The 26,925-nt window shown below is 45.5% G+C and overlaps 1 protein-coding gene across 1 annotated transcript in view; it reads left to right on the top strand.

Annotated features, from left to right (window-relative positions):
• The first annotated feature begins 578 nt into the window (after window positions 1–578).
• LOC123998231 (zinc finger protein 407-like) overlaps window positions 579–26,925 on the top strand; it is a 131,145-nt gene continuing 104,798 nt past the window's right edge. Inside the window, exon 1 of the mRNA XM_046303264.1 lies at window positions 579–648. Within this exon, the coding sequence (XP_046159220.1) occupies window positions 587–648 (62 nt within the window). The 5' untranslated portion in view covers window positions 579–586. The remainder of the gene's footprint in view (window positions 649–26,925) is intronic.

The following is a 26,925-nucleotide window of genomic DNA, read 5'->3' as shown; positions in this document are numbered from 1 at the left end:
CAGAGATAGAGAAAGAGAGAGAGTAACAAAGATAAAGAGAGAGAGAGTAACAGAGTTTTAAAAGATAGAGAGGAGTAACAGAGATAGAGCCTTAGAGAAACAGAGATGAGAGAACACAGTGTTTTAAAACATATTTTTTTGTGTGGCCTTAGGAACACAGTGTGGCCTTAGGAACACAGTGTGGCCTTAGGAACACAGTGTGGCTTTAGGAACACAGTGTGGCCTTAGGAACACAGTGTGGCCTTAGGAACACAGTGTGGCCTTAGGAACACAGTGTGGCCTTAGGAACACGGGTGAAACCCATTGCCTTAGTAAACCTGCTGCATCCTTGTGGCTTTGTCCTGACTACAATTGCAAAGTTTTCCAGAATCAGGAAGGAATAAACAGGAAATATGGAATCCTCCAACCAGGATTTCTGGAAAGGCAGGGAATTTATTGAAAGTTTTGCAACCCTAATCGTGACTAGTTATTGTAAAAAGTCATCTCTGTCTGCCCCGTTAACCCTTTCATTGACTGTGGTAAAGAGGCCCTCTTTGTTAACCCTTTGCCCCCCTGTGTTCTCTCTCTGACCAGGTGGGCCTTTGTGATGAAGAAGCACCTGAGCACTCACCTGTTGGGGAAACATGGACTGGGCCAGCCCAAAGAGAGGTAGGACTGACTACCTTTTACCACTCTCCGTCTCTCTGCATTTCTCTCGCTCTCTCTCTCTCGCTCGTTCTCCCTCTCTCGCTCTCTCTCTGTCCCGCCCCCCTTTGCCCCCCCCCCTCTCAGTATTTCTATCACACCCTCTTTGTCAATCTGTTCCCCTCCTCCCTCTCTCTCCTATCCTCCCTCTCTCTGTATGATTGGGAAGATGTGATGTCTCCCTCTCTCCTCTCCTCCCTCTCTCTTCTCCCCCTCTCTCTGTATGATTGGGAAGATGTGATGTCTCCATCTCTCTCCTCTCCTCCCTCTCTCTTCTCCCCCTCTCTCTGTATGATTGGGAAGATGTGATGTCTCCATCTCTCTCGTCTCCTCCCTCTCTCTTCTCCCCCTCTCTCTGTATGATTGGGAAGATGTGATGTCTCCTCTTCTCTCTCTCTCCTCTCCTCTCTCCCTCTCTCTTCCCCTCTCTCTGTATGATTGGGAAGATGTGATGTCTCCTGTATGATTGGGAAGATGTGATGGCTCTCTCGTCTCCTCCCTCTCTCTTCTCCCCCTCTCTCTGTATGATTGGGAAGATGTGATGTCTCCATCTCTCTTGTCTCCTCCCTCTCTCTTCTCCCCCTCTCTCTGTATGATTGGGAAGATGTGATGTCTCCATCTCTCTCGTCTCCTCCCTCTCTCTTCTCCCCCTCTCTCTGTATGATTGGGAAGATGTGATGTCTCCCTCTCTCCTCTCCTCCCTCTCTCTTCTCCCCCTCTCTCTGTATGATTGGGAAGATGTGATGTCTCCCTCTCTCTGTATGATTGGGAAGATGTGATGTCTCCATCTCTCTCGTCTCCTCCCTCTCTCTTCTCCCCCTCTCTCTGTATGATTGGGAAGATGTGATGTCTCCCTCTCTCCTCTCCTCCCTCTCTCTTCTCCCCCTCTCTCTGTATGATTGGGAAGATGTGATGTCTCCTCTCTCTCCTCTCCTCCCTCTCTCTTCTCCCCCTCTCTCTGTATGATTGGGAAGATGTGATGTCTCTGTATGATTGGGAAGATGTGATCTCTCTTGTCTCCTCCCTCTCTCTTCTCCCCCTCTCTCTGTATGATTGGGAAGATGTGATGTCTCCTCTCTCTCCTCTCCTCCCTCTCTCTTCTCCCCCTCTCTCTGTATGATTGGGAAGATGTGATGTCTCCCTCTCTCTCCTCTCCTCCCTCTCTCTTCTCCCCCTCTCTGTATGATTGGGAAGATGTGATGTCTCCCTCTCTCTCCTCTCCTCCCTCTCTCTTCTCCCCCTCTCTCTGTATGATTGGGAAGATGTGATGTCTCCGTCTCTCTCCGTGATGTTGTGTGTAAAACTTTCCCAGTGCGCCCCTGTCTGTCTCTCAGCGACGCGGCCCGACTGTCAGCCCGCGTTGTGTGTGTGATGAAGACGAAGTTGCGAAGTCTCCGTGGCCATGCGAGGATGAGACGTTAAACACCCCTCAATCTGTCAAACGGACCCACTAAGAGCTCTTGCATGTTTTTTTTTGTGTTTACATCTGAAAACCGCCTTTCAAATTGAGACTTTTCGTATTGGATGTCGTATTAGATATGACAAGGGGCTTGAGATATTAGTAAAGTAGGCGCATCATATGCTCCCCTGTAAACACACACTCATTATTATCTGGATTCAGACTGGCAGCTGCTCGTTGGGAGAGAAATTCACTTGTCTGCTTTATTCTCCTAAAACAGCACACGACAAACGAAACTGTCCAGGACAGGAAGGTTTGTACCACATATTTTTTTCATTTGTGCCTTTATTTAACGAGGCAAGTCAGTTAAGAACAAATTTTTATTTACAATGACGGCCTACCGGGGAACAGTGGGTTAACTGCCTTGTTCAGGGGCAGAACGACATATTTTTACCTTGTCAGCTCGGGGATTCGATCTAGCAACCTTTCGGTTACTGGCCCAACGCTCTAACCACTAGTCTACCTGCCGCCCTGAATGTTATTCAAGATGAATTGCCACATATTTTGTCCATTTGGCTTTTTTTGTTTCGTAGTTTGAGGATGCTGGTTGGTAATGTGAGTGAAATCACAGTGGGGTTTGTAGGTGTATTGTGTCTGAATGAAAGACCTCTGTGTCCTTGGCTCGGTATTAGAGGGTGACATTACAGCAAAGGTCGGAGAGAGCACGCGCATGTGCACAAACGCGAACACACACACACACACCAGCGACAGGCATGAATGGAGTGGCCTTGTGGAGCTGTGCTACCTGATAGCGTTTACCTCAGAGTGTGTCTCTGCCAAAACTAACTATAGTCACCCTGCTGCCCCATAAAACATACCGCAGTGCCATACAATACCATTACATCACACACACACATACACACACAAACGTATTGCACGCATGTGCACGTGAGCGAGCCAAGTGCATGTATGCATACAGACATCGGCGTTGTACAATTATTTTCTACTGCTTCTCTCTCTCTCTCTCTCTTAAACACACACACACACACACACACACACACACACACACACACACACACACACACACACACACACACACACACACACACACACACACACACACACACACACACACACACACACACACACACACACACACACACACACACACACACACACACACACACACAGCGAGAGGCCATGAGGTTTGTTCTATTTAAACCTGTAAAACACGGTGTCATCATTTTTCTGACAGTCCTGGAGACAGAATTGATCTCATCATTAATTAACCATCATGTTTCCAACGCAGCAGTGCTTAATTAGCACAAGGTCATTGGGGAGGGCTTATTAAGTGGAAACAAATTTGGGTGAGTGTAAGTGAGGAGAGGGAGGGAGAGGGAGGGGGGGTGATGGAGACAGACTGACATGAAGAGAGAAAAAGAGAAAAGGGAGAATGTGGAGAGTGTATAGTGGCAGTGGTTTTAGCCAGCTCTTGACAGTGCTGGCCCAATGATTGATAACTGCACCAGTTTGAAAAGCCCAGACTTGGAGACTCGAGGGGTAGCTGGGGACTGGAGAAGGGGGGAGGAGGGGACTGGAGTGGTAACTGGGGACCAGGCGAGAGGGGATAAGGGGAGAGGGAGGGAGGTAGAGGGACCGGGGGCTGGCGGGAGTGGGGGAGCCAATTGCAAACATATGCTGGCTGGCAGGCAGGGGAGGCAGGGGAGAGATGGATTGCAGAAGGACAGTGTCAGAGAGGCTGTTTCATCACCATCTCCACGGCCCTATTCACCTGGTATTTTTAGAACACTGGGGAGATCTGTTAGTCAAAGGAAGAGAAGAGAAGGGAGGGGAGGAGGACGAGCGGAGAGACCTGACTAGTCGTAGTGCCCAGCTCCAGTTAGCTTGGTTTGTCTGGGCTCTGGAAAAACAGCTTATTTTGGGTGGGGGGGAGAAATGGGCTGGGCTGGGATGGGCACAGGATCCGGAGGTAAGATGACAAACTCCAGCCTCCATGACAGGTTCAGAGAGAGGGAGGGAGAGGGAGGGAGAGAGAGAGAGAGAGGGAGGAGTTCTGGCCTGTTCTAATATGACACATCTGGGTCCCGGTTTCATTCACCACTATTCTTCACTGCATGGCACTGTGGGTAGTTTGGAGGTCTGCCTACTTGTGTGTCTGTCTATGTGTGGATATTCAGTCAGGTCTAGATTTATTGGCACCCTTGATGAAGATGAGCAAAAAAGACTGCATCAAATAAAGAACACAAACACTGAGCTACAGGTAACTGCCAAAATAGAAGAAACACTTGAGTAAATGAGGGTTACGAAGTATATTGAGAGCAAGTAACCCCGCACAGGTGTGGTTCCTGTCTTAATTAATGTATCAAAATGCCCAGTTGCCCATTATTTTGGCTTCCAAACCTAGAAGAGATCTGTGTGTGTGTGTGTGTGTGTGTGTGTGTGTGTGTGTGTGTGTGTGTGTGTGTGTGTGTGTGTGTGTGTGTGTGTGTGTGTGTGTGTGTGTGTGTGTGTCACTAAATTTCAAACCCAATTGAACACTTATGGTAGATACTGGAGCGGTGCCTGAGACAGTTTTCCACCACCTTCAACAAATGATGGAGTTTCTTGCAGAAGAATTCTGTCGCATCCCTCCAATAGAGTTCAGACACTTGTAGAATCTATGCCAAGGTACATTGAAGCTGTTCTGGCTCGTGGTGGCGGCGCAACCCCCTATTAAGGCACGTTATCTTAGTGTTTCCTACATTTTGCAGTTACCTATATATATTACACAACATTTTGTGGGAAAGTTATCATATTTTGGAAATATAGTTTAACTAGTACAAACATTTTTTTTTTTTTAAGAAAGGGGTCAAAATACCTGGCACCCCGGTTTACTCCGCCACCCTCCCCTTGCGAGGATAATGGCACTGAGTCTTTTTCTACAATGTTTTATGAGATTGGAGACCACGTTGGGAGGGATCTCATACCATTCCTCCATACATAATATTTCCAAATCCTTGATATCCTCATCTGCTCTTATGGATTCGCCTCTTCAATTCAAACAAAATGCCAAAATGTTGATTTTTTGTGGTCAATGAACCATTTCTTTGTGGATTTGTCCTTTCGGTAGTCAAATATACAGTGAGGCTCCAAAAGTATTGGAACAGTAACACAGTTTTTGTTGTTGTTCAGGCTCTGTACTCCAGTACTTTGGATGTGAAATGATACAATGGCTATGAGGTTAAAGTGCAGACTGTCAGCTTTAATTTGAGGGGTATTTTCTTCCATATCGGGTCCGTTTAGAATTTACTTTCTGTACGTAGTCCCCCTATTTTAGGGGACCAAAAGTCGTATATGTCTGCTAAAGTAGTCAAAAGTGTAGTATTTGGTCCTGTATTCCTAGCATGCAATGACTACATCAAGCGTGTGACTACAAATGTGTTGGCACCTTTTCGGAGTGCAGGTCTGGACTATATCAATTACACGCCACTTGTTCTTGCGGAAGACCAAGAGGTAGACCACCGCCAGGTAATATATCAATTACATGAGATGGTTGCAGGTCACTGAGAAGAGATTTAATAAGCTCTGGGCTATTTATGAATATACTAAACCAAGGTTTGATGCGTAGGGCTCTGTGCAATTGTCCTTTTATATGTTTTTGCTAACTTTTGTGTTGCATTTGTGGATCCGAGCTGATGCAAGACGTGTTTCATGTCCAAATCATCATCAAAAGTGTCTTAAGAAAATGTGTGTAGCTCGCTGAAGTGCGAGAAATGCTAATATCAGGTATAGTGACTTGCTTTGGTTTTGGGCCACAAATGCTACAACATCAGCGTTTGAAGACAGTGGCCAGAGATACAAAACCAAGGCATGGTTTGTTTTCTTACCTTCCCCGTAGGCTGCTTACAGGGTAAGGAAACCAGTAAGTCATTGTATCATTTGGGTGAACTATGCCTTCAATTTGACAGAGTGAAATTTGTGAGATAAATGAAACAATAATGAATATATATACCTACAATTCAATAGCTTGGTGGAGTAGGCCTAGGTCTACGTGTGTGTCAAATCAAATTGTATCGTTCACATACAATTGTTTAGTAGATGTTGTTGCGGGTATACAGAAATGTTTGTGTGTGTGTGTGTGTGTGTGTGTGTGTGTGTGTGTGTGTGTGTGTGTGTGTGTGTGTGTGTGTGTGTGTGTGTGTGTGTGTGTGTGTGTGTGTGTGTGTGTGTGTGTGTGTGTGCGCGTGCGCGTGCGTGGGTGCGTGACATGTATCTGTGTCGTGTGTGTGTGTGTGTGTGACATGTATCTGTGTGTGTGTGTGTTTGAGTCTCTGTGAGTGAGAGAGGCTTGTGTGTTGCTGGTTTGAAAGATGTAAATGCACCTAAACCAACAATTGAACGAGGCAGAGTTTTGCTGTTGTGATTGACGGCAGTGACCTCGCCTTAATTGAACGTAATTTTGAGCAATTTAAAAACAAAGTGTTCAAAGATGACTGACCAGTCTAAGGTACCCATGTTTTTTTAGGCAATTGTAAATCTACCCCCCATTTTCCCATTTCTAATAATAAAGCGTTTGAACTAATGCACTCCTCACTCATTAAATGGGCGTGTTGACAGCCAAGTGAGTCCTATTTATTTAACTGATACAGTTGGTGAAAAGGTTTTCATAAGAACTATCAATGTGGGGCAGTAACATTGGAAAAAGAAAAACTGACCACGACACAGAACAACCATTACTTTTGCTGGGTATGTTCATTCATGTCCACTTACTGTATTTAGCCAATAAGGCGATCCCCAAATCACAATTTTTTGATTTGAATCAGATTTGTCATTTAGAAACTAATATTCAACGATTCTGCAAATATGTAAAAAACACAAAATAAACCAACAACACTATAACTGATCAAATGTCTTATGGCTTTGTCCTGTCCCTCTGCAGCAGACACATTTGGGGGCTTTGTCCTGTCCCTCTGCAGCAGACACATTTGGGGGCTTTGTCCTGTCCCTCTGCAGCAGACACATTTGGGGGCTTTGTCCTGTCCCTCTGCAGCAGACACATTTGGGGGCTTTGTCCTGTCCCTCTGCAGCAGACACATTTGGGGGCTTTGTCCTGTCCCTCTGCAGCAGACACATTTGGGGGCTTTGTCCTGTCCCTCTGCAGCAGACACATTTGGGGGCTTTGTCCTGTCCCTCTGCAGCAGACACATTTGGGGGCTTTGTCCTGTCCCTCTGCAGCAGACACATTTGGGGGCTTTGTCCTGTCCCCCTGCAGCAGACACATTTGGGGGCTTTGTCCTGTCCCTCTGCAGCAGACACATTTGGGGGCTTTGTTGGCACTCTGGTATGTTGATAGACTTGCGCCCGTGGCTCCTGCTCCATGATAAAACAGGGGACAGTGGGGTAAGTTAAGCCAAAGGGGTACGTTGAGCCGCCCTTGTTTCTAGGAAGCCATACACAAAATGAATCATCATCTAGATTTAGGAAGAGGTCATCAATTTCATGGACTCTGTGAAGGAAGAAACCACATGGGAAACCACATGGGAAAAGTGGTAAGCAAGTTAGGTCCAACAGATTTTCACCATGTCAAATGGATTGATTGTTGTTAGAGGTTCCATGATGCTTGTAACTAAACCAAAGTAGATCATTTTAAGATTGTTCTATACATCAGTTGGGAGTCTCTATAAGCTTCAAAATGAGGTCCTAAATCTAGCATGAAAGTGTGTTCTTGTAGCTGAGTGGGCTAATATAGTCAAAATGTTTACCTTGGGGTAAGTTGAGCCAAAGTCCATGTGGTAAATTGAGCCAACGGTTGAACCAATGGCAAATTGAAGCATTTTCTTCCCAGGTGTAATGCAAGGAATTATCACTGGGATATGAGGTAACGAAGTGTATTTTTTTAGGCGCCAAGCCTGTGTTAATAGATGCTTAAAATGAATTGAAGACAGAAAAGTGATTGTGTTGAATTGTGGTTGGGAAATGACGTAGGCATGGGTTTAAAAAGAGGTCATATTTTATTCAGTACATACATCTGTAGGCGGCTTAATTTACCCTGTCCCGTGGCTCAACTTACACCCCCGTAAGTTGTGCCAATACAATTTTTGGGACAAGCTTTGTTTTCAAAACTGTAATGTTTGCGTGAATTCTGATTTCTTTCCAGGGATACACAACAGCCTGAAATACATGTCGATATCTTTCTTAGAAAGAATACTATATTTCCCTTGACAGAATGATGCGGAATGTAAAAAATGGCTCAGCTTACCCCACTCTCCCCTACTCAAATCAGCTAAATGTGATTAGAACCAGAGTCGAACCGATCAAATCCTAATTCTTCAAATCTTTGGGGTCAGCCCTAGTAGCCAAGGCAATATCACATACAGTACACACATCACCAAGGAGAGAGGAAACAAATCATGAGTTAGCCTAGCTGACATTAGGTATTAATACTGCATGATGGTTCAACAAAGACATGTATGTGGTGTCCACAACCACACTCTGCTGCAGTGCTGTTCAGGTACAGGCAGCTTGTCTGTCACAACCACACTCTACTGCAGTGCTGTTCAGGTACAGGCAGCTTGTCTGTCACAACCACACTCTACTGCAGTGCTGTTCAGGTACAGGCAGCTTGTCTGTCACAACCACACTCTACTGCAGTGCTGTTCAGGTACAGGCAGCTTGTCTGTCACAACCACACTCTACTGCAGTGCTGTTCGGGTACAGGCAGCTTGTCTGTCACAACCACACTCTACTGCAGTGCTGTTCGGGTACAGGCAGCTTGTCTGTCACAACCACACTCTACTGCAGTGCTGTTCGGGTACAGGCAGCTTGTCTGTCACAACCACACTCTACTGCAGTGCTGTTCGGGTACAGGCAGCTTGTCTGTCACAACCACACTCTACTGCAGTGCTGTTCGGGTACAGGCAGCTTGTCTGTCACAACCACACTCTACTGCAGTGCTGTTCGGGTACAGGCAGCTTGTCTGTCACAACCACACTCTACTGCAGTGCTGTTCGGGTACAGGCAGCTTGTCTGTCACAACCACACTCTACTGCAGTGCTGTTCGGGTACAGGCAGCTTGTCTGTCACAACCACACTCTACTGCAGTGCTGTTCGGGTACAGGCAGCTTGTCTGTCACAACCACACTCTACTGCAGTGCTGTTCAGGTACAGGCAGCTTGTCTGTCACAACCACACTCTACTGCAGTGCTGTTCAGGTACAGGCAGCTTGTCTGTCACAACCACACTCTACTGCAGTGCTGTTCAGGTACAGGCAGACAACCACACTCTACTGCAGTGCTGTTCAGGTACAGGCAGACAACCACACTCTACTGCAGTGCTGCTCAGGTACAGGCAGACAACCACACTCTACTGCAGTGCTGCTCAGGTACAGGCAGACAACCACACTCTACTGCAGTGCTGTTCAGGTACAGGCAGACAACCACACTCTACTGCAGTGCTGCTCAGGTACAGGCAGACAACCACACTCTACTGCAGTGCTGCTCAGGTACAGGCAGACAACCACACTCTACTGCAGTGCTGCTCAGGTACAGGCAGCTTGTCTGTGCCAGAGGCCGAGGGTGGCAGAGCGGGCATCTGACTTGGCAGCACCAGGTTCTGGGCTCACAGCCGCTTCCCAGTATGCCGTGCGGTGTAGCCATATTGCCCGGTCGCTGTGGACTGGGACGGGGCAGGCTGGACAGGGGCAGAGGGGGCGGAAGAGTCATGCAGGGTAGCAGCACGGTGGCAATGTGTGCCACACAGAGTCCAAAGCCCTGCCACACTCACAGGGGTCAAATTACATTAGAGTGTGTGTGTGCGTGCGCGTGTGTGTGTCTACTCTTAGAACGGTGCTGTGGAGAGAGGACGAGGTTAAGAGAGAAATATTGTTGCCCTTAATTCTTTGGATTAAATCCATCCTCTTAATTTTTAAGAATGAATCCAACTCCCCCTGTTTCTCCCTGTCTCCCTTACCTTTCAGTATCAGCTCTGAATTGAATTGATACCACCCAAGAGTAATGGTGTCATGGTTAGGCAATCACTGCTTACTGTACACAGACAATGGCTTGGCACCCACAACAAGTATGATATGACAGTCACAGGGCCATGTTCATTAGGCACCAAACGGAGGAAAGAAGACTGAAACAGGGAGGGACTACCTGGACTTGTCCAATACAAAAGCTTACATTCTCCATTGGGTGCCCTAATGAACACAACCATATCCTATATTACGACCACAGGGGCTGAATGCACTATGCAGATATGTGTTTGTGCATTTTAAAGGCTTTGAACTGCAGCAACAGTCACTGCCACTGTGGTAAACGGGTTTCCCTGAGTCAGTCTCCTGTGGCTGGTGTGTAGTAGAGAGGGCGTAGTGGCCCATCGCTCACCTTTTTGTGTTGCTGTGTGTTTGTTTGAACAGGCGCCAGTGGACACGGCCTCTGTTTACCCTACTCAATATTTCATGAGGGATGAACGGTCGGCGCCGAATGAGGGATCGCGTTAATATTGCCATTGAAATTAAACGCTAATTAGAAATGTGTTAGTCTAAAAGCCATTGCAGTCTATAAAAGTTTGATTACTGGAAAATTAGGTGCATTACGTTTTTATGGGTTGGCCTGTGCGATCGCTGGAGAATGGTTTTATGCACTTGTCATGGGCATATGGTGCAGGCTGGCGACGTGCGTGTTTGTGCGTGTGTACACGCGTGGTGTAAAGTACATAAGTAAAAAATACTTTAAAGTACTACTTAAGTAGTTTTTGTTGGTGTCTGTACTTGACTTTACTATTTATATTTTTGATTACTTTCACTACATTCCTGAAGAAAATAATGTACTTTTTACTCCATATTTTCCCTGACACCCAGAAGTACTTTTGAAAAAGAAAAGGAAAGTGGTCTAATACCCGCACTTAAAGAGAAAATCCCTGGTCATCCGTACTGCATCTGATCTGGCGGACTCACTTAACACAAAAGCTTTGTTTGTAAATTATGTCTGAGTGTTCCCATGGCAGTCCGTAAATTTAAAAAACAAGAAAATCATGCTGTCCGGAATTTGAAATGATTTATTTTTACTTTTGATACTTAAGTATATTTTAGCAATTACATTTAGCGTTGATACTTAAGTATATTTAAAACCAAATACTTTAAAAAACTTTTACTCAAGTAGGATTTTACTGGGTGACTTTCACTTTTACTTGAGTCATTTTCTATTAAGGTAACTTTACTTTTACTCAAGTATGACAATTAGGTACTTCTTCCACCACTGTGTACACGGCTGCGTTCTGAAAACCTGAGTTCCTCATATGCAACAAATCTTCCCGTGATGAAATCATCTGAATGTTCTTATCAGTCAGACAGACCAGTCGGCCTAACGACCAGCAGCAGTTTAGTCTAGGTCTAAACTAGTTGTAATGTAATATAGCATAATATAGCAATAGCATGATCCTAGATCAGCACTCATTATCTGAGAGACTTTATGAATATGGGTCTTGTTCCAATATCGTTGTTCCAATATCCACACTAGCACTTAGTATGAAGCAATGTAGAGCATTGGGCCAGTAACACAAAGGTCGCCGTTTTGAATCCCTGAGCCGGCAAGGTGGAAAAATCTGCCGTTCTGCCCTTGAGCAAGGCAGTTAACCCCCACAACAACTGCTCCCCGGGCGCCGGTGACGTACACATCGATTAAACATTTCGGGTTGAATGCATTCAATTGTTCAACTGACTAGGTATCCCCCTAGTATAGACATTTGGACAGACCAGTAGACTAGCTACTCTCTGCCAGACCTCCCAATCCATCTCCCAAGCCTCTAACTTTCAGTCTAGGAATGATGTCATCGACTAGCGTTAGCAGAAACCACGAGAGAAGAGAATGCGCTCAGCTCAGCCGCCGTCTAATTTATGACAAGAGCACAAGTGGAAGAGCTAGCATTGTGTGGCTAATTGACGAGAGGTCAGAGTACCCCCTTACCGCGACTCCCTGCAACTCCATGTGGGCTACTTCTTTCTGCCTTTCTCAATTGAAACGTCAGACTGTCACTGTCACAAGGAATGGATGTTGCCAGGCCTCACTAATGAACCAATGAATCAGTGAATTAGCTAAGCAGCGATTAAACTAATGCCAGCTGAACGGAGGAGCCGTGGACATATCCTGGAGAAGGTGATTAGCGCCGAAACAGATACCAGCGCACGAACCCGTCGCGGGCTGACAATATCAGTTATGACAAGTTTCTCCAACTTTGGACGTTTTCCTGGTTTGTTAGCGCGTTAATGGATTTATCATCACTTCCTGATGTTGTATTGATATATTAAGATGTTTATATTTTTTCGTGCCGGTCCGCCCACACGGGCACATAGGAGATACATATGAGCATGTGGTACCTGTGTTCAAGCTGGTTAACCATAGTGAGAGACAGTGGATAAGATCTCTAACACAGTTTTCATCATGCGTGTGACTCTTCACTTACTGTACGGTGCATGGTGGGCAGATTGATTCGGCTCGTTGGTCAGTTTTGCGTTGCCGGGTGTGCATGTGTGTGTATAGTGGGCTCAATACTGTGTGTGTGTGTGTGCATGTGCGTGTGCGTGCGTGTGTGTGCGTGTGTGTGTGTGCGTGCGTGTGTGCGTGTGTAGGGCTGCGAGAGAGAGCATAGCGTGTGGGTTAAGGAGGTCCAAGAATAGACATGTCATAATCAACTTTGTGGCGTACAGCGGGTGGTTTGTTCGGCCCGAGTATCAAATCATCTCCCCAAGTTTTGTTTTCCGAATTCAAAAAAACCCTGAGCCGAAATGGTTCGAGAGAGAAAAAAAGAACGAGAGGTTCTCCTTGATTATGTGACATCCTCCGGAAGGCCTCTGGAGTTGTTTCCTCCATTACTTAGGGGGGAAAAAGCCTTCTCACTATTGAGACTGTCACTCTCAATTTGGGCTAACGGTAAGCATGCACAGGCCTCCTGGATATTCTCCCCACCCAGAGGGCCCCCACCCCCCACTCTGCCCTTCCCGCCACCGATCGCCGCGGTGACAGTTTGATTAGATCATCAATCGTGGCTGTTAACAGCGGTTTTCCTGAGCACCTGGGCAGGCAGGTCACACCTGGCTCTCAGCTACCGCTGTCCCCCTGACCCAACACTGTGTGTGCGTGTGTGCTAGTGCACCTTTCTCTTTCTGTGTCTCTGTGTGTGTGTGTGTGCACGTGTGTGTGTTTCTCATTTCCATTGGCACAGGGGGATTTGAAATGACCCACACGGTACACTGCAGGATTTTATTGAGTGAATGTATATCTGACTGTGTTTGCTGCTGTTTCAGCTCAATACAAATGAGAAGTTATTAGACTTAGCTTGTTATTTTCTCCTGATATTGTTTTGTTGGGCACTGCAGGTCAAGGTAGTAATCAATTCTATAATTGTATTACACTGGGTTTGAGAGATTGTTTTTTAGGGGGGAGGTGTGTGTGTGTGTGTGTGTGTGTGTGTGTGTGTGTGTGTGTGTGTGTGTGTGTGTGTGTGTGTGTGTGTGTGTGTGTGTGTGTGTGTGTGTGTGTGTGTGTGTGTGTGTGTGTGTAAACTCAGCAAAAAAAATAAACAGCCCTTTTTCAGGACCCTGTCTTTCAAAGATAATTTGTAAAAATCCAAATAACTTCACAGATCTTCATTGTAAAGGTTTTAAACTCTGTTTCCCATGCTTGTTCAGTGAACCGTAAACAATTAAAGAACATGCACCTGTGGAACGGTCGTTAAGACACTAACAGCTTACAGGCGGTAGGCAATTAAGGTCACAGTTATGAAAACTTAGGACACTAAAGAGGCCTTTCTACTGAGTCTGAAAAACACCAAAGAAAGATGCCCAGTGTCCCAGCTCATCTGCGTGAACGTGCCTTAGGCATGCTGCAAGGAGGCATGAGGACTGCAGATGTGGCCAGGCCAATAAATTGCAATGTCCGTACTGTGAGACGCCTAAGACAGCGCTACAGGTAGATGGGACGGACAGCTGATCGTCCTCGCATTGGCAGACCACGTGTAACAACACCTGCACAGCATCGGTACATCCGAGCATCACTCCTGCGGGACAGGTACAGGATGGCAACAACAACTGCCCGAGTTACACCAGGAATGCACAGTCCCTCAATCACTGCTTAGACTGTCCACAATAGGCTGAGAGAGGCTGGACTGGGGGCTTGTAGGCCTTTTGTAAGGCAGGTCCTCACCAGACATCACCGGCAACAAATTCACCTATGGTCACAAACCCTCCGTCGCTGGACCAGACAGGAATGGCAAAAAGTGCTCTTCGCTGACAAGTTGCGGTTTTGTCTTACCAGGGGTGAAGGTAGGATTCCCGTTTATCATTGAATGAACGATTGTTACACCGAGGCCTGTACTCTGGAACGTGATAGATTTGGAGGTGGAGGGTCCATCATGGTCTGGAGCGGTATGTCACAGCATCATCGGACTGAGCTTGTTGTCATTGCAGCCAATCTCAACGCTGTGCTTTACAGGGAAGACATCCTCCTCTCTCATGTGGTACCCTTCCTGCAGGCTCATCCTGACATGACCTTCCAGCATGACAAAGCCACCAGCCATACTGTACTGCTCGTTCTGTGCGTGATTTCCTAGACCAGCGAAGAGCCCGGATCTCAATCCCATTGAGCACGTCTGGGACCTGTTGGATTGGAGGGTGAGGACTAGGTCCATTCCCCCCCAGAAATGTCTGGGAACTTGCAGGTGCCTTGGTGGAAGAGTGGGGTAACATCTCACAACAAGAACTCGCAAATCTGGTGCAGTCTATTAGGAGGAGATGCACTGCAGTACTTAATGCAGCTGGTGGCCACACCATATACTGACTGTTACTTTTGATTTTGACCCCCTCTTTGTTCAGGGACATTTATGTTAGTCACATTTTTGTGGAACTTGTTCAGATTATGTCTCAGTTGCTGAATCTTGTTATGTTCATACAAATATTTACTCATGTTAAGTTTGCTGAAAATAAATGCAGTTGTGTGTGTCTTTGTATTCATGTGTAAATTAGTGGAGAATTGTTGTTTGTGTGTGTGTGTGTGTGCCCCTGTGTGCCTGCCCAGAGTCTCGCTCACAACAGTGCATTGTTCACTGTCCTACAGATGCATAGAGATACTATATGTGACAGCACGCTGTTGCTCTATTCCGAACAACACACACTCACAGATACTTAGAGCGATGCATTACACACACACACACACACACACACACACACACACACACACACACACACACACACACACACACACACACACACACACACACACACACACACACACACACACACACACACACACACACACACACACACACACACACACACACACACACACACACACACACACACACACACACATCCAGGTACTTCCTCCCTCTATTTTATTTTGCTGTGAAGCCAAATCCCTCATCTTCCCGCTAAAGCGCTGCAAATTTATAATGGTACAAAGTGTATGTCTCGTTCCAATTCCTCAGATATTACATGATTAAATAAATGTCCCGGGTCTTTTCACAACTCTCCCTCCACGCCACATGCGCACGCACGCACACACACACGCACGCACACACACACACACTGCCTACTTCTCACAAATGCCGAGGGTGCTCGTAATTGCGTTTGGGAGTCGTGGTTGAGGAACTAAAGTTAACGTGGAGCATCCATTACTCGGTCTTTAGTGTGCGCAGCCGGCTCTTGGTATCCTGACTCTGTCGTACTGCTAGAACAGTAAACAATATGATGATGGTTAGTGAACTAGCTGGTGTGTCACATGATGTAAGGTCTTTAGTGTACGCAGCCGGCTCTTGGTATCCTGACTCTGTCGTACTGCTAGAACAGTAAACAATATGATGATGGTTAGTGAACTAGCTGGTGTGTCACATGATGTAAGGTCTTTAGTGTACGCAGCCGGCTCTTGGTATCCTGACTCTGTCGTACTGCTAGAACAGTAAACAATATGATGATGGTTAGTGAACTAGCTGGTGTGTCACATGATGTAAGGTCTTTAGTGTACGCAGCCGGCTCTTGGTATCCTGACTCTGTCGTACTGCTAGAACAGTAAACAATATGATGATGGTTAGTGAACTAGCTGGTGTGTCACATGATGTAAGGTCTTTAGCTGTAAGCTAGATGCACTGAGTGTTCAAACCTGGTTGAAATAATAACGTATCATTACAACAAGAAGCTGGTTGAAATGACGTCATTGTGAAAGACTGGTTGAAATGACGTCATTATGAAAGACTGGTTGAAATGACGTCATTATGAAAGACTAGTTGAAATGACGTCATTATGAAAGACTGGTTGAAATGACGTCATTATGAAAGACTGGTTGAAATGACGTCATTATGAAAGACTGGTTGAAATGACGTCATTTATGAAAGACTGGTTGAAATGACGTCATTTATGAAAGACTGGTTGAAATGACGTCATTATGAAAGACTGGTTGAAATGACGTCATTATGAAAGACTGGTTGAAATGACGTCATTATGAAAGACTGGTTGAAATGACGTCATTATGAAAGACTGGTTGAAATGACATCATTTATGAAAGACTGGTTGAAATGACATCATTTATGAAAGACTGGTTGAAATGACATCATTTATGAAAGACTGGTTGAAATGACGTCATGAAAGACTGGTTGAAATGACGTCATTATGAAAGACTGGTTGAAATGACGTCATTATGAAAGACTGGTTGAAATGACGTCATTATGAAAGACTGGTTGAAATTACATCATTTATGAAAGACTGGTTGAAATTACATCATTTATGAAAGACTGGTTGAAATGACGTCATTATGAAAGACTGGTTGAAATGACATCATTTATGAAAGACTGGTTGAAATGACGTCATTATGAAAGACTGGTTGAAATGACGTCATTATGAAAGACTGGTTGAAATTACATCATTTATGAAAGACTGGTTGAAATTACATCATTTATGAAAGACTGGTTGAAATGACGTCATGAAAGACTGGTTGAAATGACGTCATTATGAAAGACTGGTTGAAATGACGTCATTATGAAAGACTGGTTGAAATGACGGCATTATGAAAGACTGGTTGAAATGACGTCATCATGAAAGACTGGTTGAAATTACATCATTTATGAAAGACTGGTTGAAATGACGTCATTATGAAAGACTGGTTGAAATGACATCATTTATGAAAGACTGGTTGAAATGACGTCATTATGAAAGACTGGTTGAAATGACGTCATTATGAAAGACTGGTTGAAATGACATCATTTATGAAAGACTGGTTGAAATGACGTCATTATGAAAGACTGGTTGAAATGACATCATTTATGAAAGACTGGTTGAAATGACGTCATTATGAAAGACTGGTTGAAATGACGTCATTATGAAAGACTGGTTGAAATGACGTCATTATGAAAGACTGGTTGAAATGACGTCATTATGAAAGACTGGTTGAAATGATGTCATTATGAAAGACTGGTTGAAATGACGTCATTATGAAAGACTGGTTGAAATGACGTCATTATGAAAGACTGGTTGAAATGACGTCATTATGAAAGACTGGTTGAAATGACGTCATTATGAAAGACTGGTTGAAAATACGTCGTTACAGCAAGGAACCGGTCAAAATGATGGCATGAGGTCATTTTATGAGGTCATTTTAACTAGGTATCTGCCCGTTGGGAAAATCTCGGGATTATGGTCCAGTATTCTTTCTCATATGAAGGTCATTGACCATTCTCAGAGAAGTGGTTTTGGATGCATGAAAAGTAGCACAAGGAAAGTAGAATGAGAACTATTAGTTATAGCTAATGCTGGTTTTTTTCTCTCTCTCTCTGTCTCTCTGTCTCTCTGTCTCTGTGTCTCTCTGTCTATCTCTCTGTCTATCTCTCTGTCTGTCTGTCTGTCTCTCTCTCTCTCTCTCTCTCTCTCTCTCTCTCTCTCTCTCTCTCTCTCTGTCTCTGTCTCTGTCTCTGTCTCTGTCTCTGTCTCTGTCTCTGTCTCTGTCTCTCTCTCTCTCGGTCTCTGTCTCTGTCTCTCTCTGTCTCTGCGAAGAAAAAGCACCAACAAAAACAAGACAGAAGAAAGCAATTTTCTCTCTATTCCTGGACATTGCAGTAAACATGGCTAATTGTTCCCTCCATTGTGTTGCTGCTTGGCTGAGTGGTGTGGCAGTGGAGAGGGCCGCACACACAGAGAGAGAGGGAAAGAGAGAGAAGGGGGCCGGAGAGAGAGAGCAGGGCTTTTGTTGTGATTATTAATGGGCGTATCACATGAACCTGCTTTAATAAACTCAACAATGGCCCAAAATCACCTGACTGACGAGTAGGACATGGTAGCGGCAGACTCAAGCGGATGGCCAGGCCTGGCCCCGGGGTAACGGAAAACGTTACAGCCACCGTACCGCCACCGCCGCACCCTCCCTCCTGACCAAGATTAATGAAACTTCCATTGCTTTTAATTAGCACAGCTGTGGTCATCAATTATAACCCCCTTCTACCCCACCCACCCTCCCCCCTTCCCCCAAATACAAATATTGTTATATTTGGGAGGAAATTCTTGATTTATATTATTGTGGTAGCCGGCGGAGTGAGATAAATGGCCCCCCATCATGGCCGTTCGCAAGGAGATGAGAGGGGGGGGGGGGGTAATAAGATCAGCCGCAGGAGGAGAGCATTGTCTCATACTGTACAGTGGAGGACATTGTCATGTGAGAGCCGACTCTCATGCAGTGGAGTATATACACTGAGTGTACAAAGCATTAGGAACACCTGCTCTTTCTAACCATTTATTGATTTTATTTAACCTTTGTTTAACGAGGCAAGTCAGTTAAGAACAAATTGTTATTTACAATGACGGCGTACCAAAAGGCAAAATGCCTCCTGCGGGGACAGGGGCCTGGGATTAAAAATGAATTAAATAGAAAATATAGGACAAAACTCAAAAATCACGAAAAGAGAGACAACACTACACGAAGAGACGTAAGACAACAACATGGCAACACAGCACGGTAGGAACACAACATGAAAACAACATGGTAGCAACTCAACATGGCAGCAGCACAAAAGAGGGTACAACCATTGTTGGGCACAGACAACAGCACAAAGGGCGAGAAGGTAGAGACATAGACTGGCCAGGTGAATCCAGGTGAAAGATAAGATCCCTTATTGATGTCACCTGTTAAAACCTGTTAGAGACACCAGTTCCCATTTGGGAACGCGCCCCCACCCCCCCCAGCTGGAATGTGGCGCAGGGAACGCAAGAAATATTCCTAAACATATTTAACCTCCACACATTAACAAGTAAAATAGCTCAAATGAAAGATAAACAAGTTGTTTATCTAGCCAGCAAGTCAGATTTCTAAAATGTTTTACGGCGAAAACATAGCACATATTTATGTCAAACCACCACCGCAGACATAGCTCATTAGCATAGCCAAGTAGGAAAAAATATGCAATCAACAAAAGCTGGATTAAAATAAAAATAATTTCACTAACCTTTTGAAATCTTCATCAGATGACAGTAATATAACATGTTACACAGTACATTCATTTTTTTTCAATAATATGCTATATATATCCATAAATCTCTGTTTACAATGATGCATCGTTCAAAAAATGCTACCCAAATGTCCTGAGAAATGACGATAGCCCCGGCAGATAACGTCAGCTAACAAGGAATACACATCATAAACTTTGACTAAATATGCATGTTTTACATATGTATAGCAAGATACACTTCTTCTAAATGCAATTGCATTGTTACATTTAATTTTAACGTTACATTTTGCGTTCACTAGACTGCAACGCAATTGATCTTATCGAAGCCCTCAGTCGGCTAGTTAGCTGAATGATTGATTGACATATACAGACGTCCTTATCTGCTCGGCATCAACTTCTTGCATTTCCCGTCACTCTATGCAGTGTGCTGTGCATCCTCCTCAGTCCTATCCACCCCTTGCCAGTTCAGTAAAACCCCTAAAACAGTCCCGCACCCCGGGTACGACTGAAGCTGTCTGCTCCGTGGGTTTCTGTCCCGCTCAGGGTGTGGCCCTGGTCAAAATTAGTGCTCTATATAGGGAGTAGGGTGCCGTTTGGGACATAGCCTTTAGTCTCGGTGTTGTGCTGCCCTGGTACGTGGCATTTAGCTTAGCACAACTGGCCTGTCCATGTGTTAATGAATGGAAACGCAGCCCGGTGGCACCGTAGCATTGCTAACCCAGCCAGCTACAGGCGGAAAGAAAAACACGTGTCACCATGTGTTTCCACTGCACTCCCAGTTTCCATTTCAAATGAAACTTTATGACTCCTGACGTTTCCTCTACTCCTGGCTTGCTCTTTCCCCCGCTGGGTCTGTTGCTCAGATTGGAGTCAGCGAGTGTGAGGTGTTAGCACAGGGATTTGCTATGCACGTCGAGCACGCCCTACTGTTCTCTCTCTGACAACGGTGCTATGGAATGGTGGTATCTCTCTCTTTTTCAGAGTACCAGTGAAACGTGTTGTAGTGATTGATGTGTAGATGTGGAGGCAGGGAGATGGGCTCTGTTTTTTTCAACGCGTGCGTGTGTGCGCGTGCGTTTTGGGTTTGTTGTGAGCCACCGGCCACCATTTGCCCTCTTGACTACAGGGTGAGATCTGGGATGGGAAGATATTTCATGAGCACACACACTCGTGTCTGGCACACACACAAACACACAAGCCCCACGCCCCTGCGTCCACCAACCCACAGAATGCAGCACAAAACAGAAATAATGTTTTAAATGCAATCATTGTCAGGCCCAAACAATGTAATTTATCAAGGGAGCATTTTGGACTGTATAATAAGTTTCGCATTATTAATACCATTTTTCATCCTCTGTCAAGCCTGTCTGATTTATGGCGTGCGTGGGATCTAAGGTGATCATTGAATTGGAATTCCAGTAGAGAGAGAGAGAGAGAGAGAGAGAGAGAGAGAGAGAGAGAGAGAGAGAGAGAGAGAGAGAGAGAGAGGTAGGGGGAGAGAGGTAGACAGAGAGAGAGAGAGAGAGAGAGAGAGAGAGAGAGAGAGAGAGAGAGAGAGAGAGAGAGAGAGAGAGAGAGAGAGAGAGAGAGAGAGAGAGAGAGAGAGAGAGAGAGAGAGAGAGAGAGAGAGAGAGAGAGAGAGAGAGAGAGAGAGAGAGAGAGAGAGAGAGAGAGAGAGAGAGAGAGAGAGAGAGAGAACAAGGTCTTTACATCTGTACACACGCAGCCAACCCTCCCGACCCGTTGTGCTTTTGCTGTTTTGTCACAAAGCGAATTTGCTAAACAACAGTCGGCTGGACCGATACTGGCTTCCTAATTTGAAAAGGGGGAGCGAGGCCCTTGTTAATTAGATAAGGGACAAAGCTCATTATTTCAAATTACATTGAGCCAATAGTAAATATGAGGGCTCACAATGAGCCAGGATGGGGATGGGCCGTCAGCACAGCAGAATACAACGATTTACAGCTAGACGCTCTTTGATGTATAGACTTTACCTTTGTATTAAGTGAGTGTCGTCACGGTCCCCGGCTCACTCATTTCCCTCTGTGTGTAATCAAAATCCATAGCCAGACGCCGTTGTCCCACCCCTCCCCCCACCCACCCATCCTCCCCCCGGCTCATACAGCCTTCCCAGATTCCATATCCAGGAAATCTCGCCTGTTTAGCAAAACCAGGGTCTAGGCTATATGTTCAGTTGAAAAAAAAACCTAAAAAAACAAATAGAAACACACATTCCTTTCAGATAATTCGAGTGGCAATAAAGAAAGTACTCGATCATTTCTTTAATATTGGATCGAGGGTCTAACAGTAACAAGTCAATCTTTGTGCATTATCAGCCGCTCTCTCTCGTTCTATTGCATTAGCTTGTCTATCTGGGGTGTGTGATCTCTGTCATACATCATCCTCTTTGATTTCTGTTAGAGAGTTGACTTTCTCTCCAGGCTGTAATCAGGCTGTGGAGTCCACCTCTGGTTGAACACTCGAACACTTTCAACAGGAAGGGAGCAGACAGGGCCATTCCTAAATGGGAGCCTAGTCCCTATATAGGGCACTCCTTTTGACCGAGGGCCAATATGGATCTGGTCAAAAACGTAGGGCCCTACGTAGGGATTAGGGTGCCATTTTGGGACACATCCGGTGTTGTTGACTCCAGCCCACAGGACGCTCTTTATTGCTACCTCTCCCTCTCTGTAGTATTACCAGGGGGATTTATGACAGAGTTCCACTGTATTCCTTAAAAGATCATTACATTCATCATCCGCTTCCCCTTGCTTTCCTTCCTCCTTTTGTGTACCTGAGAGCCACACAATCGCGGTGGGAAAACATCAATATTTAGCCAGCACTACTGCTGGCAGGTGAGCTTAATGAAATTCTAGGAGTGTAATTTGATTTACGAGCCGCTAATGTGGCCTGATATTAGAGAGAAACAGCACTGATATGGCTGCCTGGTGCTGTATTTAAGGGCTATCAGACGCCCCCAATAACGAGCGTCGTGTCTTTAAGGCTTTTGGCTGAGTTATTGTCGCAGATATTCATATCCATAGTAATTCTTCGCGGCGACGCAATTTAGTACGGGCAATATATAAATACGGAGATACTAGTTCATTTGGGTGGGGATCCTCAGATTGAGGCTTTAAATACCAAAAAGTTTGGACTAGGAAGCATCTGGAGGCTTTTTAAGTGCTGCTGATGGAGGACTCTGACCTCTTGTTGTCACACAAATCAGGAGTAGGGGGGTTTTTCTGCCTTTTTGGTGGTTGGTTACCAGCCAAGGATGCCAGTGGGTTGCAGTTTCGGTGCTTGATTTGTGATTTTGTGATGAAACATTTTGATTTACGGTCTGGTATTCATTAAACCCATTACAGCAATAAATGTATTGAATCTGGAAAGCCCCCCCCCCCCCACACACACACACACGTACGTACGCATTTGTCTTTCAAACATCTCGTATCAATCCTGTCTTTGTTCTTTGCTGGAACTCTAGTTATATGGTCAGGTGTGTGTGTCTGTGTGTGTGTGTGTATTTCCAACCGTTGAGCTATGGCTCATAATAAAAACAGGCAATAACAGGGACACCTCACTGGGACATGGCCTTTGCTCCTCCCCCCTAAGTTATGGGCTGAATAACCACAGAACGATATTAAGATAACATTTCCTGATTGTTTGTCAGGCAACGAGGCTCCTTCACCTCGCTTTCATCACGTCCACCATGTTCATTAAATTGACAATTTGTATTTGCCCCATAGCGGGATAAACGGGAGCTTATCTGATGCCTCTATTATTATTTATTTCATTATCTTTTCTTCCCCCTTTTGGGATTGAAGGTAAATATACATCCGCAATAGCATCTCTGTGGTGCTGGTGTCTTGTTTGCATTGCAGCCATAGTGTGTGTGTGTGTGTGTGTGTAAGTGTAAGTACGCACTAGCCCTCTCTCTCTCTCTCTCTCTCTCTCTCTCTCTCTCTCTCTCTCTCTCTCTCTCTCTCTCTCTCTCTCTCTCTCTCTCTCTCTCTCTCTCTCTCTCTCTGTCTACCTCTCTCCCCCTACCTCTCTCTCTCTCTCTCTCTCTCTCTCTCTCTGTCTACCTCTCTCCCCTACCTCTCTCTCTCTCTCTCTCTCTCTCTCTCTCTCTCTCTCTCTCTCTCTCTCTCTCTCTCTCTCTCTCTCTCTCTCTCTCTCTCTCTCTCTCTCTCTCTCTCTCTCTCTCTCTCTCTCTCTCTCTCTCTCTCTCTCTCTCTCTCTCTCTCTCTCTCTCTCTCTCTCTCTCTCTCTCTCTCTCTCAGAGGAGGCCTTATGACATTACTCCTGAACTTTGCTCTATACTCAGAGAGGGCGATTGTGTTTCTCTATTGACAACTCTGTACTATGCCTTTTCACAAATCATTATTGTACTCAGACTCCAAGCCCCCTGCTATCAAGCTGCCTCACACCACAGAAACAGGAGATAGGAGCAGGAGTCTATGAGCCAGCTCGTACAAAGCCAAGGGTCGCGCCAGGCTACTTACTTACTTACACCACGGTGGTACAGGGTGTGTCCACATAAGCTGTTGCGGTGGTCGACATGCAGAACACACACCTAGCCACAGTGTTGGGAGGTAGATGACTGTTCATTTGAATGGTAAACCAGCTCAGTCCAGCAAACTGATTTGATTACCTTCAAAGCCCATTGACCATAAACTAGTAGAACCTTGGAAAGCACGGGCAGGACACGAGTGATGGTGTCTAGTCTTGCGATTGTTCAACCTGGGAACGAGCTTGTCGTCAGTTGACTTTGTGTACGCTAATGGAGAATAATGAAGCCAGGGCTGTGTGCTCAGGAAACAGTTACCCAAAGGAATGTAATATTTTCTATTTAAAAATGTAAAAAACACTCCCTTTAATTTGGTTTCAATTGACTCCCGCAGAAGAAATCTTAAGGACTCACGCACGCACACACTCACACAAACACACACAGACACACAAACACGTTTTGACCCGTCGGCCGAGTTTAAAGTTATCCTCAGTCTTCGACTCGTAATGTCTGGAACAGCTCAAGGCCAAATGACTTAATCTTCATTCTGCTAATTTAGTCTGGATTTAAGCTGCCGGGCTGACGAAATGCGGAGTGATTTAGGAGAGAGAGAGACTGAAAGCTAGAGAGAGAAAGAGACTGAAAGCTAGAGAGAGAGAGAGACTGAAAGCTAGAGAGAAAGAGAGACTGACAGCTAGAGAGAAAGAGAGAGAGACTGAACTAGAGAGAGAGAGAGGGAGAGAGAGAGAAATAGGGAGAGAGGATGAAAGCTAGAGAAAGAGAGAGAGCGACTGAAAGCTAGAGAGAAAGAGGGAGCGAGACTGAAAGCTAGAGAGAAAGGGTGACTGAAAGACAGAGATACCTAGAGAGTGGGAGACTGAAAGCTAGAGAGAAAGAGAGAGAGACTGAAAGCTAGAGAAAAAGAGAGTCAGAGGCTGAAAGCTAGAGAGAAAGAGGGAGAGATGACTGAAAGCTAGAGAGCGGGAGACTGAAAGCTAAATAGAAAGAGAGAGAGACTGAAAGCTAGAGAGAGAGACTGACAGCTAGAGAGAGAGCTAGAGAGAAAGAGAGAGAGCTAGAGAGAAAGAGAGAGGCTGAAAGCTAGAGAGAAAGAGAGGCTGAAAACTAGCGAGAAAGAGAAAGAGACTGAAAGCTAGAGAGACTGAGTGCTAGAGAGAGATAGCTAGAGAGAAAGAGAGAGGCTGAAAGCTAGAGAGAAAGGGAGAGAGGCTGAAAGCTAGAGAGAAAGGGAGAGAGGATGAAAGCTAGAGAGAAAGAGAAAGAGACTGAAAACTAGAGAGAGAGAGAGGCTGAAAGATAGAGAGAGGGAGAGAGAAAAAGGGAGAGAGACTGAAAGCTAGAGAGAATGAGGGAGAGCGACTGAAAGCTAGAGAGAAAGGGGGAGAGCGACTGAAAGCTATAGAGAAAGAGGGAGAGAGACTGAAAGCTAGAAAGACTGAGAGACTGAAAGACAGAGAGAAAGCTAGAGAGCGGGAGACTGAAAGCTAGAGAGAAAGAGAGAGAGAGAGACTGAAAGACAGAGAGAAAGAGAGAGAGACTGAAAGACAGAGAGAAAGCTAGAGAGCGGGAGACTGAAAGCTAGAGAGAAAGAGAGAGAGAGAGACTGAAAGACACAACGAGAGAGAGAGAGAGGCTGAAAGACAGAGAGAAAGCTAGAGAGCGGGAGACTGAAAGCTAGAGAGAAAGAGAGAGAGAGAGACTGAAAGACACAACGAGAGAGAGAGAGAGGCTGAAAGCTAGAGAGATAGAGACAGAAAGACAAAGACAAAGAGAGAGAGAGAGAGAGAGAGGCTGAAAGCTAGAGAGAAAGAGGGAGAGCGACTGAAAGCTAGAGAGAAAGAATGAGAGAGACTGAAAGCTAGAGAGATAGAGAGACTGAAAGCTATAGAGAAAGAGCGAGAGACTGAAAGCTAGAGAGAGAGAGAGAGAGAGACTGAAATCTAGAGAGAGAGAGACTGAAAGCTAGAGAGATGGGAGGGAGAGAGAGAGACTGAAAGCTAGAGAGAAAGAGAGAGAGACAGACAGCTAGAGAGAAAGATAAACTAAAAGCGTCGAGAGAAAGCTAGAGAGCGGGAGACTGAAAGCTAGAGAGAAAGAAAGACTGAGAGAGAGAAAGAGAGAGAGACTGAAAGCTAGAGAGAAAGAAAGACTGAGAGAGAGAAAGAGAGAGAGACTGAAAGCTAGAGAGCGGGAGACTGAAAGCTAGAGAGAAAGAGAGAGAGACTGAAAGCTAGAGAGAAAGCTAGAAAGAGAGAGAACGAGACAAACCGAGAGAGAGAGAGACAGAGAGAGAGACAGAGGGTAGAGAGAGAGAGAGAGAGAGAGAGAGAGAGAGAGAGAGAGAGAGAGAGAGAGAGAGAGAGAGAGAACAAGAGAGGCCTGCCAGATGATGATCCATTCTGACCATACTGAGTGCTGTCATGTTTCTCCCTCTAGGTAATCTTTCGCTCCCACACACACTCTATTTTGCATGTGAAAATGCTCTCCTGACAGTTGGATATCAGATGGACTCTCTCTCTTTCCCCACCCATCCCCCTTCACTAAATAAACAACAGTCTTCACTTTGAAGTTGTCTGTTTGTGTCAGTTTGGCTGGAGGGGAGAGTTGGCCTCTCTCTCTCCCTCTGCTCCCCTCTGAAGTGTGAGAATATGGCGGAGAGTTTTCTGGTCACCCTAACAGGAGGGAAGGGGAGGGGCCTCTGGAGCGGTCTCTACAGGACTTCACAGCATCTGACTTATTTAGGGGATCTCTGACTGGTCCGTTTTGTGCCACGTGTCCTGTTGTACCGAATAAGTAAAATAGGGTTAGTGGAAGTAAGTTTCTGACACACACA

This window comes from Oncorhynchus gorbuscha, linkage group LG15 (genome assembly GCF_021184085.1).
Source record: "Oncorhynchus gorbuscha isolate QuinsamMale2020 ecotype Even-year linkage group LG15, OgorEven_v1.0, whole genome shotgun sequence".
Lineage (NCBI taxonomy): Eukaryota > Metazoa > Chordata > Actinopteri > Salmoniformes > Salmonidae > Oncorhynchus > Oncorhynchus gorbuscha.
The sequence above is the reverse complement of the archived record's forward strand: the minus strand, read 5'-3'. Positions and strand labels throughout refer to the sequence as shown.